Source organism: Lygodium microphyllum, chromosome 10 (genome assembly GCF_053477565.2).
Source record: "Lygodium microphyllum isolate KBCC chromosome 10, Lygodium_microphyllum_v1.1.10, whole genome shotgun sequence".
Lineage (NCBI taxonomy): Eukaryota > Viridiplantae > Streptophyta > Polypodiopsida > Schizaeales > Lygodiaceae > Lygodium > Lygodium microphyllum.
The window spans coordinates 45,718,920-45,732,842 of NC_141144.1; the positions used below are offsets into that span (position 1 = coordinate 45,718,920).

Genomic DNA, 13,923 nt, shown 5'->3' on the forward strand with positions numbered 1-13,923 from the left:
AATGCATTTTTATTTGCTATCTCACATATTTGAGATAGACATGATCTCTTGCACAATGCAAGGTACTACTTTTTGAGACTTGGAGGGATTAACGTTGTGAAACGTTCGAGTAGACTTTAATCCCAATGAAATAATCATGAACACACTCTCTCTTGCAGCACATTATTAGGGACTCTCCTTCATCTGCCATAAAGCCAACAAGTTCTACTAGAGAGTAACCACAATCTCTGATAATATTTTAAGAATTTCCAAAAAAAGATCTAGGTTTCTACATCTTCCTCTTTTCTATCACATCTGAGGTGGTGCACCCATAAGAAATCATCTATATAATGTGCATTCAAAGGGTATTAAGAAATACCATTTCTTTACATGCTACAAGAGCATAAAATGTGCCCCTTTGCTTTACTATACTTATGATTTTTTAAAAATTATAATTTAAAAAATCCTTTTATAAATATGATTTTGTAAAATTTACTAAAGAAAATACAATTTCTTTTGAACTCATGTGGTATCTTATATATTCTAAAAGATACCCAAACCGGGTATCACATATGGTGGTCACCAAAAGAATTCATTCAAACTAATGAAACACCAACTTCAAGAAAACAAAAAGGACATGGAATCGTCATTCATTAAAATCAAAACAAAATATCATGGATAAAATACAAAGTAGGATATTATAGCTCATCCTTCAATTCTTTGGGTGAAGTCAAAGTGCATCCAAGACTAGCATGGCATATTAGATTTACTAAATCAACTCTTAAACTAGGACCCTTATTGCCATATTTTGAGGTGGTGTGTGAACACACTTAGGATCATTGAGGCTCTTTAGGAGGGTTCTTTTGTGGCCTTGTATTTATATCTACTCACTTTTAAGGCGTACTTATTCTTATAAATAATTTCTATTCATCCCTCCAATAAATCTTGAGTTGTACTCTCTCAAGCTTATTCTTCTTCAAGTTGTGTACTTATATTCTTGTAATCCTAAATAGAAAATTTGGTATTAGAGCAAGCTTCAACCTCTTAGGTAGAGTTGTTAACACCCTTCTCTTGATTTTCTAAGATTGAGACAAGATTTGAGGAGTATTTTTTGCATGTTTGTGTTACTTTGGGAAATATTCACATTTCTAAAGTGTACATGGTTTGTCTAACGGATTGTGATTTTATGATTGTTGGCTATTAGAAGGGTAATCCTTGAGCTCAATCCAAAAGTTGTACTATATTGTTAACATACCATGGGTATGTTTCCACATGCAGTAATTTGTTTTACTTTGGAAAATATGCACATTTCTAAAGTGTACATGGTTTGTCTAAAGGATTGTGTTTTTATGATTGTTGGTTATTACAAGGATAATCCTTGACCTCAATCTAAATGCTTAGGTCATTAAATATTTATGTTATTGAGTATCTAAGTGTATAGCTATCATTATATCTATATATCCAAGTGCTAGCAAAGTATTTCTTGAGAAAGTCTATGGTAAGAAATCTCCTAGTCATTTTGCTTGTCCCAATAATTGATGAATCGAACCACTATCTATGTCAAAATCCTAGTAGCAGTCATTGTCAAAATACTTTAATCTCAATTGATTTTGGTATTCAACTATACATTTAGAATATAGTACACTTATAGAAGTAGTATGATTTGGATAGTTGCATTATGACTCTATTCAAAAAGGGGAGGCTACAAAACATTAAAAAGCATCTACAACTCAATATAACTTCAAAGTTTACATTGTGATAAAGTATTCCCTCAGCGGAAAATTTACCATTCGTTTCATTTTAGCCACCCGTTGTTGCAACTATACACAGTAAGCCCTATATGCATGTTGTCGTGCCGCTATGCACACACCATATGAAAAACTCTAAAGTGTGGCTTTCTTATTGATCTAGAGAGCCAATGCCATTTTAGACATTAGTGTTAGTGTCCATGGTTCAAACATATTATTTTTTTGGACAAGTGTAGCCAATTTATGATATTTTGGATATTATCTATTGTAAAAATCTAAAAATTGTAGACAACACGTGACATAGAAAAACAATATCAAGCAAGTTCTTTCTTTACATTTCATCATTTTACCTTTGAAATACAAGGAGTTCCACCCGTAGGCTTGTTCATAATCCACCCGAAGGCTATCCAGTAATCCTCATGGATCACTATTCCAAGCTTCCGCCCCTCAACTAGTATGCGGGCCTCGAGATCCCATCCCGAGTCACGTTAGCCTCTTGTGCAGGACCCGGAAGGCGAGGGATTTACGGCCAGAGCCCCCCTGGCACCCAAGCGTCCTCCTACTCCAAGTAGAGCTTAACGGAGAGACCTCTTGCAGCGGGTTCGGTCCACGTTCCCGGTGCGGTCAATAACCCCCTTGGTTAGGGCCAGGTAGGCAGTCGGGGGTAACTGAAGCTGCCTCTCCCTTCAGGCCTTTTAACCTGAAGTATAGGTAGTCATTTAATTTGTAGTTCATAATTCAAATAGAGCCCTAAAATCTCTAGCAAGCACAAACATTTCCATTAATAAGCTGCCTCTCCCTTCAGGCCTTTTAACCTGAAGTATAAGTACTCATTTAATTTGTAATTCATAATTCAAATAGAGCCCTAAAATCTCTAGCAAGCACAAACATTTCCATTAATCAATCCAGTTGTATGGCAAACTGCTAAGGAAGTGTTCTTTCCTTTTTTAGTATATCAGTACTCATTCCCAAGGTGTCTTGTAAATTGGCAAGATCCTTTTACATTCCGATGTTAGGCATACCCAACTTGGTTAACCCTAAAGTGCTTTAGATATGCTAGTTTCCGGTTTACAACTTTCCTTATTTAGAAGGATATCCAAAAATACGTCTTTTGCAAGATAACTTGCGTAAGGATCTTCCGTCCTTGATGAGGGTTTTTCCCCTTTCTCCTTGTGAATCAATCACAAGACTAAATGATTTTGTACATGTTGCGCAAGTCCTGCGATGGAATAATCTGTTTAGATTCTTTAAGCTGACGTATGTCAGGCCTAGGGTTTCTTCTTTTAAGAACCTTAGGGACAAACCCTAGTTTCTTATCTTTATGAATTTATTGTCCCTACGGTAAGGAAAGTAGTCAAGTGTTTAGGGTATGAATGTTTCTATGTTTAGATTGGTTCGGTTATCTTTTGGAAGGTAATATTAATCGTCTTGTCACGGTTTTACTATCCTTGTGACAATTTACTTTCCCAATCAATACAGTTTAATTTGGCATATAGCCTAATGCCAAGGTGATACAAAGAGCGACAATACTCCTTGGGACAAAAAGGTCTAGCTGTGAAATTGGTGTATACACACTTTATTAGTCCCCAAGTCCTCAAATAGCAAGGGAAAAGTATTAATAGAGTGTCATCCAGCAATCCCCCATTACATTTTCTTTCCAAATGAGTTCGTATATCTAATTTTTATACTTGTTCATTCCTAACATTTAACTTCCGTTTTCTTTAAAGATGAACTCATGCCAAATAACAACAATTGCCTTGCTAAGATGTGCAACTAGCAAAGATAACTCCCTAGTAATTTGAGCATCAAAAGAAACCTTTCATGAATTTAGCCATTTACCATGATTCGTTGCGAAAGGAATAAGACTAATGGTGCAAGATATAATTTCTACACCGTAGGATTTAACTAAAATATATTACTATAGTAAATGGATAATCTTGCTCGTAATTTATAATGCTTGATGCAATTTGAAGAAAGCTAAGTTCTATACATTGTCATTCCTAAGCTAAACTCCTTCGTTACAAATAACTCGAACAAATATATCCTATCCTTAACATTTTTCCTTTCCATGATTGACTTAAAACCGAATTAAAGTCAAGAGAAAAAACCTGGTTTTGGGGTGAGATATCCACATGGATATTGGGGAATGACCCTCCCGCAGCTACACCTTGGACTTTTTTCGGCGGCATCATACTTCGAATGTGAGATAGCCTTTCCCTCTTTCTTCTGGAATTCCACTGCCTTCTCCTTCCTTCCCTTTCTTTTGTCTTTTTCCCACTCTTCCTCCTTCACTCCTTCTTTTCACTCCCTCTACTTTCCCTCCCTATCCTTTTATCTCACGGAAACTTTTTCCTTACGGGATACCATTCGAGGCCATGATGATGGTTTGGATTTTTTTGGTTCGGGGGGAAAATAATAATGGGGATACGGGGGGATTAAGAAAAAAAAAAGATTAGGGAGTTGTGGTAAAATGAGAGTTATGAGGGGGGTTGAAGAAGGGTTACGAGGGTTATAAGGGGGTGAAAAAGGTCTTAGGGGAATTAAAACCGGGGGTAGGTTTCCAAAGTCTAAGGGAGGGGCTTAAGGGGAAAAGGGAATTTAAAAATCCTAGGGGGGGTTTAAAATGGGGGGGGGACAAAGGGGATTTAGGGAGGATTAAACCCGAGGGGAACAAAGGGGGTTTATAATGGAAACGGGGGTTAAAGGACTTTTAAGGGAATATCAATGAGAAAGGGGGCTTAAAGATCCCCCCTTAGAAGCTTTCAAGAAGCTTCTTGGAAGCTTCTGAATGTACGTGGCATGTGGAGGACGACGGAATCCCTGACGGCTCTTTGTGGACTGGTTGGCGATGGCAGCGACAGCCTCAGGATGTAGGCGGCAGCAGCCTTCCGTCCTCCTCCCTCAGCTCGGTGTTATGGCGGCACTCTCCTCTTCGCAATCACGGCAGGGTTGTCTCCTTCGGCCTCTATTTCTCACGGCTCAGCCTTCCCTTCTCCAGCGGCCCCCCCCTCGTTTAAATAGTGGAGGGGAGGGGAATCTTTCCTCCCTGCGTGTCGACACGCATGTCCTCCCTCCCTCCATAAGGCTCCAACAAGGAGCTTAATGTCTCCTACTATTTCCCTCCCCCCTCCAGCTTGTCAGTCGGATGGAGGGATAAGGGGGGAAATAAAAAATTTCCATTAATCCAATTCATTTTTTTAACGTGGAATATTACATTCTCTCCCCCTTGGAGGAATCGAGATGTCCTCATCGCGAGATAAACTAGGGATATTGATGGTTGAGAGAGCTTTCATCTATCCAAGTGGCATCCTCTTCGGGATAATCTTTCCACTAGACAAGGCATTCTTTCAAGGTTCTATATCTTAACTGTCTTTCCCTAACATCTAAGATCCTTTCCGGCCTTAGTTCAAGGACTCGTTGACTAGGCATTACAATTTGTTGGTCATCAAGTACATGATTAGTATTGGGTACATATTTTTTCAATAGGCTGATATGGAATACATTGTGAACCTTTAGGTTCTCAGGGAGTTGCAATCTATAAGCATTGGGTCCTAGGCATTTGAGGATTTTATATGGCCCACAATACCTTGGACTTAGCTTCTTGCATTCTCCTAGGGATAGAGAACTCTTTTTAGGCCGTACCCGAATGAAGACCATGTATGCTTCTTCAAAGACTCTATCTTGACGTTTCAAATCTGCGTATACCTTTTGCCTATCCTTGGCCGCTTGTATGTCTTGTCTTATTGATCTTATTTGATCATCCATGTCCTCCAACATTTGTCTTGAAGCTTCAACTCTTAGGGTTGGATCAGAAAAGTTTAGGAGGCTTCGACAATCATGACCATACATTGCCTGGAAAGGGGTCATTTGAATGCTCTGCTGGTAAGAAGCATTGTAGGCAAATTCAACTAATGGCAAGTATTGAATCCACCTCTTCAGCTCTCGACAGCAGTATGCCTTAAGAATATACTCAATGATTTGATTTACTCGCTCTGTTTGGCCATCTGTTTGGGGATGGTAGGCGGTGCTAAAACAGAGTTGAGTCCCAATAGCTTCAAAGATAGCTCTCCAGAAGTGTGATGTGAAGAGAGAATCTTGATCGCTAATGATTCTTCTAGGTAACCCATGTAGCTTGAATATCTCTTTGATAAACAATCTTGCAATGTCGGAGGCTTTATAGTTTGTCTTTATTGGAATCAGGTGTGCAACCTTGGTAAGCATGTCAATCACAACCATAATGGAATTGTATCCTCGTTGGACTTGGGGTAAGCCCACAACAAAATCCATACTGATGAATTCCCATTTCATTTGGGGAATGTCAAGCGGTTGCAGTTTCCCTGGCATCATGACATGTTCGGCCTTGATACGTTGGCAAGACAAACACTCAGTGACATACTTGAGAACGTCACCTTTAAGCCTCTCCCAATGGTAGCTCTTCCTAATTGCATTAAGAGTCTTAGCATTGCCAGGATGTCCTGCGAAAGGAGAATCATGAGCTTCCCATAATATTTTCTGCTTAAGTGACTGGCTTGCTGGTATACACAGCCTTGTTCTATAGTAGACAAGTCCATTATCAATGGAAAATTCCTGATACTTAGCTTGCCATTTCTGATTCTGCTCCTTGGTAGATATTTCCTTTATCATTGTTTGGTAGGCCAAATCATGGCATGCGTCCTCTTTAGCTAGTTCAAGTATAGGGTTGTTTGTCATTGATACCTTTGTAGCCAGAGATCTGGCCGTTGATGGATTCTGCAAGATTAGGGAATTTAGGAATGCCTTGCGACTGAGTGCATCAGCAACTACATTCTCTTTCCCTGGTCGGTACTTGATTTCAAAATCATATTTCTCCAATACTTCAATCCACCGACGTTGCCTCATGTTGAGCTCGTTCTGGGTAAAAATACATTTGAGACTCTTATGATCGGTTACTAGAGTAAACTTGTTACCCAACAGGTAGTGTCTCCAAAGCTTTAGAGCATGGATGACAGCTAGTAATTCCAGATCATGCGTGGCATAATTCTTTTCATGACTCTTCAATTTCCTTGAAGAGTATGCTACTGGATGACCTTCCTGCATAAGTACACATCCCAAGGCAAGAATGCTAGCATCAGTTACTACCTCGAACTCCTTATTGAGGTCAGGAAGTTTTAGAATAGGTGCTGATACCAAACTTTGCTTCAGTTTGTCGAAGCTATTTTGTTCGAAAGTTGACCATGTAATGGAAGTCTGCTTCTTTAGTAAATCTGTAAGAGGTGCTGCAATCAAAGCATAGTTTTTGATAAAGACCCTATACCATCCTATCAATCCAAGAAAGCTACGTATTTATTTGACGGATACTGGTATTGTCCATTCAAGCACATCTCTAACCTTGGCTGGGTCTACTGATATTCCTTCTGATGATACTATGAATCCCAGATATTCAATTTGACGCTTGAAGAATGCACACTTCTTCATTTTTGCATATAGCTTATGAGACCTCATTGTCTCAAGGACAGTACGAAGTTGAGGTTCATGATCTTCTTCCTGTTTAGAATAGACTAAAGTCTCATCAAAGAAGACAAGCACGAAATCATCAAGATATGGTCTAAAAATATCCTGCATTAATCTATTGAAGGTGGCAGGTGCATTTGTAAGCCCGAATGACATAACCAGGAACTCAACTGCTTCAGGATGTTCATCATCCCAATTCTTTGTCTATAAAGGGATGAATGCATTGCAGTCATAAACATGACCCGAAACACCAAAAACTTGTTCCACGCTTCATAGTTCTGCAAGACAGCATTGAAGATAAGAAAATGTTTCGACAACAACAATTTCTTTGCTTCATATTTTTTTGAGATCTCATAAAAACAATTCCGTTGTTGGTCGGCTCTGATACCAACTTGTAACGTGTCCCCTACTATCATCCAGGACACGTCTTAGCAGTCCATCGGAAAGGATGTCTAGAAAGCTCCACCCGGCACCAACCGCCCGTCAACTAGTATGCGGGCCTCGAGATCCAATCCCGAGTCACGTTAGCCTCTTGTGCAGGACCTGGAAGGCGAGGGATTTACGGCCAGAGCCCCCCCTGGCACCCAAGCGTCCTCCTACTCCAAGTAGAGCTTAACGGAGAGACCTCTCACGGCGGGTTCGGTCCACGTTCCCGGCGCGGTCAATAACCCCCTTGGTTAGGGTCAGGCAGGCAGTCGGCGGTAACTGAAGCTGCCTCTCCCTTCAGGCCTTTTAACCTGAAGTATAGGTACTCATTTAATTTGTAATTCATAATTCAAACAGAGCCCTAAAATCTCTAGCTAGCACAAACAATTCCATTAATAAGCTGCCTCTCCCTTCAGGCCTTTTAACCTGAAGTATAGGTACTCATTTAATTTGTAATTCATAATTCAAACAGAGCCCTAAAATCTCTAGCTAGCACAAACATTTCCATTAATAAGCTGCCTCTCCCTTCAGGCCTTTTAACCTGAAGTATAGGTACTCATTTAATTTGTAATTCATAATTCAAACAGAGCCCTAAAATCTCTAGCTAGCACAAACATTTCCATTAATAAGCTGCCTCTCCCTTCAGGCCTTTTAACCTGAAGTATAGGTACTCATTTAATTTGTAATTCATAATTCAAACAGAGCCCTAAAATCTCTAGCAAGCACAAACATTTCCATTAATCAACCCAGTTGTATGGCAAACTGCTAAGGAAGTGTTCTTTCCTTTTTGAGTGTATCAGCACTCGTTCCCAAGGTGTCTTGTAAATTGGCAAAATCCTTTTACATTCCGGTGTTAGGCATACCCAACTTGGTTAACCCTAAAGTGCTTTAGATATGCTAGTTTCCGGTTTACAACTTTCCTTATTTAGAAGGATATCCAAAAATATGTCTTTTTGCAAGATAACTTGCGTAAGGATCTGTCGTCCTTGATGAGGGTTTTTCCCCTTTCTCCTTGTGAATCAATCACAAGACTAAATGATTTTGTACATGTTGCGCAAGTCCTGCGATGGAATAATCTGTTTAGATTATTTAAGCTGACGTATATCACGCCTAGGGTTTCTTCTTTTAAGAACCTTAGGGACAAACCCTAGTTTCTTATCTTTATGAATTTATTGTCCCTACGGTAAGGAAAGTAGTCAAGTGTTTAGGGTATGAATGTTTCTATGTTTAGATTGGTTCGGTTATATTTTGGAAGGTAATATTAATCGTCTTGTCACGGTTTTACTATCCTTGTGACAATTTACATTCCCAATCAATACAGTTTAATTTGGCATATAGCCTAATGCCAAGGTGATACAAAGAGCGATAATACTCCTTGGGACAAAAAGGTCTAGCTGTGAAATTGGTGTATGCACACTTTATTAGTCCCCAAGTCCTCAAATAGCAAGGGAAAAGTATTAATAGAGTGTCATCCAGCAATCCCCCATTACATTTTCTTTCCAAATGAGTTCGTATATCTAATTTTTATACTTGTTCATTCCTAACATTTAACTTCTGTTTTCTTTAAAGATGAACTCATGCCAAATAACAACAATTGCCTTGCTAAGATGTGCAACTAGCAAAGATAACTCCCTAGTAATTTGAGCATCGAAAGAAACCTTTCATGAATTTAGCCATTTACCATGATTCGTTGCGAAAGGAATAAGACTAATGGTGCAAGATATAATTTCTACACCGTAGGATTTAACTAAAATATATTACTATAGTAAATGGATAATCTTGCTCGTAATTTATAATGCTTGATGCAATTTGAAGAAAGCTAAGTTCTATACATTGTCATTCCTAAGCTAAACTCCTTCGTTACAAATAACTCGAACAAATATATCCTATCCTTAACATTTTTCCTTTCCATGATCGACTTAAAACCGAATTAAAGTCAAGAGAAAAAACCTGGTTTTGGGGTGAGATATCCACATGGATACCGGGGAACGACCCTCCCGCAGCTACACCTTGGACTTTTTTCGGCGGCATCGTACTTCGAATGTGAGATAGCCTTTCCCTCTTTCTTCTAGAATTCCACTGCCTTCTCCTTCCTTCCCTTTCTTTTGTCTTTTTCCCACTCTTCCTCCTTCACTCCTTCTTTTCACTCCCTCTACTTTCCCTCCCTATCCTTTTATCTCACGGCTATTTTTTCCTTACGGGATACCATCCGAGGCCATGATGATGGTTTGGATTTTTTTGGTTCAGGGGGAAAATAATAATGGGGATACGGGGGGATTAAGAAAAAAAAAGCTTAGGGAGTTGTGGTAAAATGAGAGTTATGAGGGGGGTTGAAGAAGGGTTATGAGGGTTATAAGGGGGTGAAAAAGGTCTTAGGGGAATTAAAACCGGGGTAGGTTTCCTAAGTCTAAGGGAGGGGCTTAAGGGGAAAAGGGAATTTAAAAATCCTAGGGGGGTTTAAAATGGGGGGGGGGGGAGAAAGGGGATTTAGGGAGGATTAAACCCGAGGGGAACAAAGGGGGTTTATAATGGAAACGGGGGTTAAAGGACTTTTAAGGGAATATCAATGAGAAAGGGGGCTTAAAGATCCCCCCTTAGAAGCTTTCTTGAAGCTTCTTGGAAGCTTCTGAATGTACGTGGCATGTGGAGGACGACGGAATCCCTGACGGCTCTTTGTGGACTGGTTGGCGATGGCAGCGACGGCCTCAGGATGTACTTGGATATGATTTGTCCTTATAATGACATCCACATATGGAGGGATTGTACTTGGATATGATTTGTCTAGACTATATTGTGCAACAACCTTTAGACATTCAACAATATCACTTCTTGGATATAAGCTCTTTCTTTATCTCCATTTGACTCTAATCCTTACCACATGCATGTGAGCTTTTATGACTTATGTACACATTAAAAATTTATTGTGAACCCATTTTTTCACGATAACTTTAAGTGTCCAAAACATAAAACATAAAACATAGTGTGCGTATTGTAGCATAGTAGCATCCTTGTAGTATCTACATATTGCAAAAGTGTACTACATAGATGTAGCACTAGTTTGGTTCTTCAAGTAAACCTACATTTTCACTTTGTATTCTATTGTGATGATCTCCATAATGAGATGCAACTAAAGAAAGTCTACTTTACAAGGCAGCTGGTCAATTTTTGACCTATTCATATATATCACTACATGTGGAAAGTGTTGTTAGTTTAAATTTAAATCTTTTGTTAACAAAGAGAAACAACCATGTGATAGTACGATTACTTACTTTTGCTAGCAAAATTTCAAAGGGATAACTCGCCCAGCCTCATGAGCCAACTAGTGTTGTCCTTATGAGGCGTTTATTTACTCGAGGTAATTATGTGGTAGATTATTCAAAGGTGTCTTATAATTAGTTGCCTTGGGAGGGTTGAAATTAGGATGATGTAGCTTAATGACGAGAACATGATTTTCAATTGACACATAATCCATAGGTAAAGAATCAGACGATTGAAATACGTTATATGATAATGCGCTGGGCGCAAGAATCGGGAAACAAATCAAATTATTATAGTTTGACCGACGAATAGATGATATAAGGGGTATGAGATTAAGTGGAACTCCCGGAGGAGGAGGAGGAGGAGGAGAAGAATTAATTAGCTATAATTAACGATGATGATTATAGCTGCTACGCTCGTCGTGCCTCGTCGATCAAGCGTCCTCCCAGGTGATGTCCATGCTGCCGTAGAGCTGGTCGTCGTCGCTGGAGACCCCGAGGGCCTGCCATACGGCGTCGGAGGCGTCGACGATGTTGTTGCGGCACGGGGGCTGGCCCGCGTGGTCGGCGTCGCAGCCGTTGCGGGAGTCGCACTCGTCGACGACGGTGGCCATGGTGGTGGCGCCGTTGCCGTGGATGATGATCTGCTTGCCGCAGCGGCTGCCGTGGTCGTACCAGCCGGTAGAGAGGGCCACCACCGAGTCGCTGTCGCTGTGATAGCTCTCGTCGCACTCGGAGGTGGCCCCGCCGTCGCTGCCAGCCTGGAAGCTGTTGACGGTGAGGATGGCGTGGGTGCTGCCCGTGACAGCGGGAGAACAGGAGGTTTTGTGGCAGCTGTCGGAGTCGCAGCAGCTGGATGGGTTCTCGGCCGTGGCGTCGCACGTGTTGGAGTCGCCACGATTTGCAGATCCGCCGCCGCTTTTCTTCTTCTTCTTGCCATTATGGTCAGGGGCGCCAGCTGGCGCACTAGCGCCGTTGCCGTCGCCGCCGCTGCTTCTGCAGATAGACGTCCCGACTTCCGGGTCGTCGTTGCAGTGGCCTTGAATGCAGGTGAGATCGCCGTCGCACTCGTCGCCAGATAGGCAGCTGTCACCGCAGCCTTGAAGCGTGCCACTGCCACTGTCAGGTCTGCCACCGTCGCTGCAAAGAGTAGTCCCGACTTCGGGGTCGTCAGTGCACTCGCCTTGGATACAGGTGAGATCGCCGTCGCAGTCGTCGCCAGATTGGCAGCTGAGCCCGCAGCCTTGCAGCGTACCACTGCCACTGTCAGTGCTGCCACGGTCCACAACGTGGCTGCTCGTGCCGCCACCCTCGCTGCAAAGAGTAGTCCCGACGTTGGGGTCGTCGTTGCACTGGCCTTGGATGCAGGTAAGCTGGCCGTCGCAATCGTCGCCAGATTGGCACCCATCGCCGCAGCTTTGAAGCCCGTGTACTGGGTGCGCTCCTGGTGAATTTCCGGCCAAAGATACTAGCGCCACAGCTGCAAGCACTGCCTCCAGCACATAAAGCTCTCGTATAATTCGGGGAGCCATACAATAATGTAGAACGGGAGAGTTTACGTGTGCGTGTGCGCGTAGAGAGAGAGAGAGAGAGAGACCGCTGCCTCAGCGCTGAATCAGCGTTGCGCTTTATCCTTAGCGGTATCTCGTGCGACCATGCGCGACGCTCGCCTCCATCCAAAAACCATCAATGTTCGCCGACGGGATAATTCGTTTTGCAAACGGCCCTATATCGTGTTTTCATGTCCTGTCCTTTTGGATGCACGCGGGCCGAGGCTTGCCACGCATGGTTCCATCTTCCATGTTCCTTCCGTGTCCATCTGGCTACCAAAGCACATATAGAACAAGTTCATCTTGTAATAAATATGGTTACCCCTTTCTATTAATCAAGTTATATGAGTTTTAATTAAGTACACATATTAGATAGTACATGTTAAAATATCATTGTATAATTCAATTCTTAGAATATGAACATTAGATAATTGTAACTATCCATAATAGTTAAATATGTAAAAAAATTTAAGTTGATGCATATTCAACATAATACCAAAGTACAAAAAATTAAAATTGGCTCATGTTAATTTTACTTATGTAGCATAATTGAAAAAAATGAAATTTCTTTATATTTGCTAATATTTATTTTTGAGTTATGTTCAAATATACATTGTCAGGATCCATTCCTATGAATGTTGGCATTGGGTGATCACTGAAATCATCTCCATATATAGTAGTTTGTAACTAGCTAATATGTACGAAGTCATCAAACATATCAATCATGACATCATTACCTTTGCTCGTGTCATAAGTGTAGGATTATCAACTTACACTACAAGGATATAGGGTCATAGCGACAGGCGTTTGTGACGCAAATTAGCAGCAACGTTATTTGCAAAAAGCAACGGTACTCAAAGGACCGTAAAGAGTTTGAGAGAGAGCGAAAGAGATCATGGCTTTAGGAGGTAGAGGGAGAGGAAGAGAGAAAGAGAGAGGAGAGCTTCTCACCGCCGCCAGCGTCACCATCGTCGTTCATGAAGAAGAGGAGGAAGTGCAGGAAAGAAGAAGAGGGGCCGTCACGAAGAGGAGACAAAGAATCCATCCTCGGGCCTTTGCAGTGAGTACATTGCCCCCTCTTGGTTTGTTCATGTTCTTTGTTCTTTTCTTTTGTTTGTTTTTTTTTAGAATGAGGTGCATTGAAGGAAAAAAAGAGAAAATGAGAGAGAGAGAGAAGAAAAAAAGAAAAGGAAAAGAGAACGAGAGAGAGAGAGAGAGAGAATAAATATGAAAGACAACAAAGAAAGAGAGAAAGAGAGAGAGGGAGGGAGAGAGGAGAATGAGTGAGAAAACACGAGGGGGTGGAGAGAAACAAAGAGCGGGTTTGTCACAAAGAGGAGATGAAGAATCCATCCTCCTCTTGGTTTGTTTTTGTTCTTCTTCTTTTTTTGAGAATGAGATGCATTGAGGAAAAAAGAGAGGAAATGAGAGAGGGAGACGAAGAAAGGAAAAGGAACAGAGAGAAGAGAGAGA

At 41.2% G+C, this 13,923-nt stretch overlaps 1 protein-coding gene across 1 annotated transcript; it reads right to left on the reverse strand.

The window, feature by feature from the left end:
• Positions 1–11,334: 11,334 nt before the first annotated feature.
• LOC148029955 (kiwellin-like) lies at positions 11,335–12,432 on the reverse strand. Its single transcript, XM_087687339.1, has 2 exons — positions 11,864–12,432; positions 11,335–11,818 (listed from the first exon to the last, which is right to left on the reverse strand). Exons 1-2 carry the CDS (start codon positions 12,430–12,432, stop codon positions 11,335–11,337), a joined length of 1,053 nt encoding a protein of 350 aa, XP_087543465.1.
• Between the last annotated feature and the right edge of the window lie 1,491 nt (positions 12,433–13,923).

Coding starts and splice junctions, on each gene's coding strand:
- LOC148029955 (XM_087687339.1), bottom strand. CDS start 12,432: ATGGCTCCCCGAATTATACGAGAGCTTTATGTGCTGGAGGCAGTGCTT. Junction 11,819..11,863: donor GACGGCAACGGCGCTAGTGC/GCCAGCTGGCGC, acceptor GAAGAAGAAAAG/CGGCGGCGGATCTGCAAATC.